General features: G+C 39.4%; 1 protein-coding gene across 1 annotated transcript in view; it reads right to left on the bottom strand.

Annotated features, from left to right (window-relative positions):
- DTL (denticleless E3 ubiquitin protein ligase homolog (Drosophila)) overlaps nucleotides 1-4,680 on the bottom strand; it is a 20,497-nt gene that overhangs the window by 6,819 nt on the left and 8,998 nt on the right. The window contains exon 11 of the mRNA XM_009072171.1: nucleotides 1,194-1,283. Within this exon, the coding sequence (XP_009070419.1) occupies nucleotides 1,194-1,283 (90 nt within the window). The remainder of the gene's footprint in view (nucleotides 1-1,193; nucleotides 1,284-4,680) is intronic.

Here is a 4,680-nt window from a genome sequence, read left to right as displayed (position 1 = left end):
AGCATCATGTGCTCCAAAAAGATCTGTCAAATCTCAACTGAAGAAGCAGCAGAACCCATTGAGCCCACATTTCTTCTCTCTTTAGACAGATTAGATGGTGACCCAACTGGAAAGCAGCAGAAAGAAAAAGAAAATGTTGTGGCCAAACTTCATAGTAATCCAAATGGAAAAGTACCTCTACTCTCCTCTGTCATACCAATGTTACCCTTACAGAAAGCAACTTTGCCTCTCAAAACACTCCAAGCAACTTCCTGACCTGCCTTAGCACCACATTTTCCATTTCTCTTCATGCTTTGGCATCTGAACAATGGTTGAATATTTCTTATCCGTGTCAGTAATGATTTTAAAGACTGAACGGGTCTGCGTTTCCAACACATCATGGTCAGGATGGTGGGCTACCTCTAGATCACAGATTCCATCTAAAATGCCAATTCTCATACTGTACATCTTACATAACTAGAATTCGTCTTGTTTGCCTGAAAGATTCCCACCCTCCCACACTGGACTGCTTTTCTGAAGACCTGGTGCTGTCATGCAAGCTAGGGAAACTGGCTGACTTGCTTAATACTGTGAGGTGAAAGAAACTGGCTATTTTTAAGACACTGTCCAGGATTATTCAGGGCTATTTCTTGTTTTAAGCTAGGCCAAACATTTGAACCAACCTCCTATTGCAGTTGTCTTCCTTTTGGTGATAGCTGGTGCATAAGTACTGACCCATATTTGTTGTAGTTTTTTTAGCATAAAAACATCTCGGATTTTGAAAAAAGGTCACAATGAAAGGAGTCCATGTGGTTTTTAAAGGGCATTCAAAAGTTCTTGCTACTCTGTACAAGACTAGCAGATGTATCAATGGCCAGAAGGAAAGGAAGTTGTAAGTATGGAACCACACAACAAGCTTTGGGCTCATGATTAAATGATTTCACTGATTTGACTCTTGTAGGTAGTGCCACAAGCTGTCATCAGGAGAGGCCTTTGTCCATTTGCAATTTCCTAGGACTTCTCAAATAGCCTAAGTTATTTTAAAAGAAAAAGGTCTGACACATTGTACTCATGTGATAAGCTTGAACATTTTTAGACATTATTGACTAAAAATTTCCTCCCAAATAAACAAATACTCCTGCAACTTTGAAAAGCAGATGTCACCACATCACATCTACTGTTTTACAGGAGAGACCATTTTCCAGAAAACAAACCTTAGTGAAGTCTGAAGGGCACCAAGCAATGGAGGTAACTTCTTGAGAGTGACCGACGAGTATCTGCGGAGGAATGCTGGGCTCAGAAACCTTAAAAATTCCAAAGAAAAACAAGAATATAGTCAGAAGACATGTAGCCTACTATACATCTCTAAGAAAAGACCCCATAACTCACCTTTGAAGCATGTGAATACTTTCTATCTTTCCTGTATAAAATACATAAATCAAAATCTCTCAGCCTGTCATCATGGAGAAACAAATGATGGAGCCCTAAGAAGCAGTTCATGTTTTATTTCTAGAGGTGAAGCAGCTGGTCAGCACTGAGATGTACTCACTTGCCTGGAGACACTTGTTCAATTCCTGCTACACACAGGATTTCTGCCTCCAGAGTTGTCAGCCCAAAACACAAACCAAGCACCTACTAGTTACCTCTACATGTTCTAGTTAAGATGCTTAAGAGTTTGGGCAGCTCATAATTTGAATCAGGATAGACAATTATATTCTTCTGCCTTTTTATAAATGTGCCAATCACAGGTCAAAAGTTCATTAGAGAAATGAAATGACTGCCAACAAAATCCTATAGATGAACTTTCACTGGCTTCAGAACTGGCATTTGTGTGACTGCCAAGTGCCTGTACCTCCTCCAACCAATCACTTGGACCACAGACCCTCTTAAGAGTTCATATAAAAAGCTCTCTAAATCATCCATGTTCATTCAAGTGATCTCCATTTCTCTTATAACCTTCCTAAAAATCTTTCTCCTGTTCTACAGGATTGCTATTTATCTTCAACTACAACTCCTGTAAGTGTCAGACAGACCTGAAGCTAGCAATAAGTGGCCCAAAGAAGAAAAACCACATGCATATACACACACACGCACGCACACAGAGATTCTATCCAGGTTTTGCTTGCTTTCAGCAGGCAATCCTTTCTGGAGCTATGAGTCACCATTATTGATGTGACATTATAAGGGGGATTTATCAAGGGGATTTGCATAAATGACTAAGTGAATGAACAGATCCTTTACTGTGTGGGAAAAGGAGTAGACATTGCATACAGGTTTCAAAGGAAGATGCAAGACATTAAGGAAGGCTTCTGATTCACACACATTTTTCTCTTGTGGATCATCTCCTAAAACAGCCTGTAAAACCACAGTTGAATATCCAGCTTCAGATCTTAAAGCTGTTCTGATACAAACAGGTTCACCTTTACGGGACACCTTTTTTCCCCTGGCATAGTAGAGGCAACCACTTGACTAAATATCCACTAAATGCCTTAGTCAGAGGATTCCCTTCACTGCCAAAACATGAAATACCATGGAAACTAAATCACTGTTTAGGGAATAAACAAGAGATCTTGGTGCAGAGAACACCTTCATTTACATTTAATTGCAGTCTTGCTATTATATACACCTAACAGACATAAGAGTAGTCCACTAGCTACTGAAAGAAAGCAGAGGAAGATAATTACTCTCTCTAGAACACAGTGTTTTTATACTATAGGAGTGTAAATTAAATCAACTACACCCAATTTATATTCTTGTGAACTGAAGAAGGATGCACAGTTATAGCTATGTCCACTGCATTTGGCAGAAGACAGTCAGCCAGTCTGCACACATTAAGTCAGGATTAGCCACAGCACATGCTGGTTTTTTTACCTGATTTGACAGGATATTGCTGGGGAAGTGAGACCTATTGTGGAAATGTCGAAAAGAGAAACCTAGGAAATGAGACTTTTTTAGTTGCTCTACTCACTGGAACAGCTATTGTATACAACCTTTAAAATTTGGCATAAAATAGTTCATATAGTTGTATGCACCATATGATACAAAAGCACTTACATTCCAGCCCAAATGGTAGCTTGATGTTATTACCTTGGAGGCATTCCAGCCCAAATGGTAGCTTGATGTCATTACCTTGGAGTGATCCATTTCAAAGGATTGAAAGAACAATGGAAGTACATGCCTATAAATGATATTTTCTTATTACCAGAAACATATCTCAGCTAGGTACCATCTTTGTGGAAAGAAACCTCCCTGCTCTCTTTTTATAATGCTAAGGTTGTTCAAGAGTCAGTTCATTAATCAACACACTTGTAATTTAAAAAAACCCAAACCTAGCACAGCAAAGCAAACATTCATTGCCTGGAAGTGATTTATCTATGCAAACAGACTGAAGCAGCATCCTCATCAGCAACAACTTCGAGTCCCAGTGTTCCTTCTGAATTGCTCACCCGAACACAAACTTAGCACTGCTGCATAAGTTTCTCAAATAAATAATGTTCCCAGTGTTCCTTCTGAATTGCTCACCTGAACACAAACTTAGCACTGCTGCAGAAGTTTCTCAAATAAATAATGAAAGTGGACAAGCTCTTCCTCTGCCTTTCATTCCTCTTTAGATACGAAAAGCTAGTGCTCTTCATTAAGTTCCTTCCAACATTACCTGTTAATTGCTCATGCAATATCCAACCATGCTTTTTTTCACAGCATAGTAAGTCCTCATTCCATGAAAAGATACATATGTTTCAGAGTCAGTAAAATCTGTCAACATTTACACTAAGAAGCCTCTGGATACAACAGATCTTGAAAAAGACCACTTTGCTGGAAGAGCCACTTTCTAACATGGCTATAGGATTAAAATAAAAGCACTCACATGGCTATAGGATTAAAATAAAAGCAATCATCTGGTGATTTATTTTATAAACATGCAATATAACCTGTCACTCATGGTGATTTATTTTATAAACATGCAATATGACCTGTCACTCATATGATAGCAACAGAAGCCTTCTGTACATGAATGCATTTTAAATGGATGAAGTGCTTAAACTTTGGGATGCAATGACATCCTTGAATACCCTCAACAGAGTCCCAGCCTGTGTTCCAAGGAAGTATCAAAACAAACGAATGCAGAATGTGCAACTCAAGTTTGCACAGGCATTTTTGCTGAACTTGCATAGAACCCAAGGAAGGTTAAAATTACACCACTTGGCATAGAAATAGTCATCCTACCACACTCCTGCCTCTACTGAGTAAGCAACCCAGCTACTTACATGTGTTCTCCAAACCTCAACTGCTCAAACTGCAACCTCAGCAGGCTGACCCTCAGCTCTGAAAGGTTTGTATTTTACTTTCAAACATATTGTGAAATGGGTAAACAAGTCAACACTCCCTAAAAATTACACTGAACCTGAAATAGGCAGCCACCTGTGCTTTCTGCCCATTCTGCTTCAATAAGAAGTCTACTCTGTTCCCATATGGGTGTCAAGTATGGAGAACAGAACTTGAAGCATGCCTTATTGTGAGGTCCTTGCTAGTAACTTGGTGACATTTGCATTTCCTACACATCACTGCAAGATGCTAAGTGATGAAGCCTCTTCGCTGTCACACAGTGCTCTGGAATTTTGCTGAAGGCTCTGGCTGAGCCCTTGCTGTAATACAAAGGCTTTAACTACTGTAAATTAAGCATGAGAAAGAGATATGTCTGAA

This window comes from Acanthisitta chloris, unplaced genomic scaffold (genome assembly GCF_000695815.1).
Source record: "Acanthisitta chloris isolate BGI_N310 unplaced genomic scaffold, ASM69581v1 scaffold9043, whole genome shotgun sequence".
Lineage (NCBI taxonomy): Eukaryota > Metazoa > Chordata > Aves > Passeriformes > Acanthisittidae > Acanthisitta > Acanthisitta chloris.
Note: the sequence above shows the minus strand (reverse complement) of the source record. Positions and strands in the feature narration are given on the sequence as shown.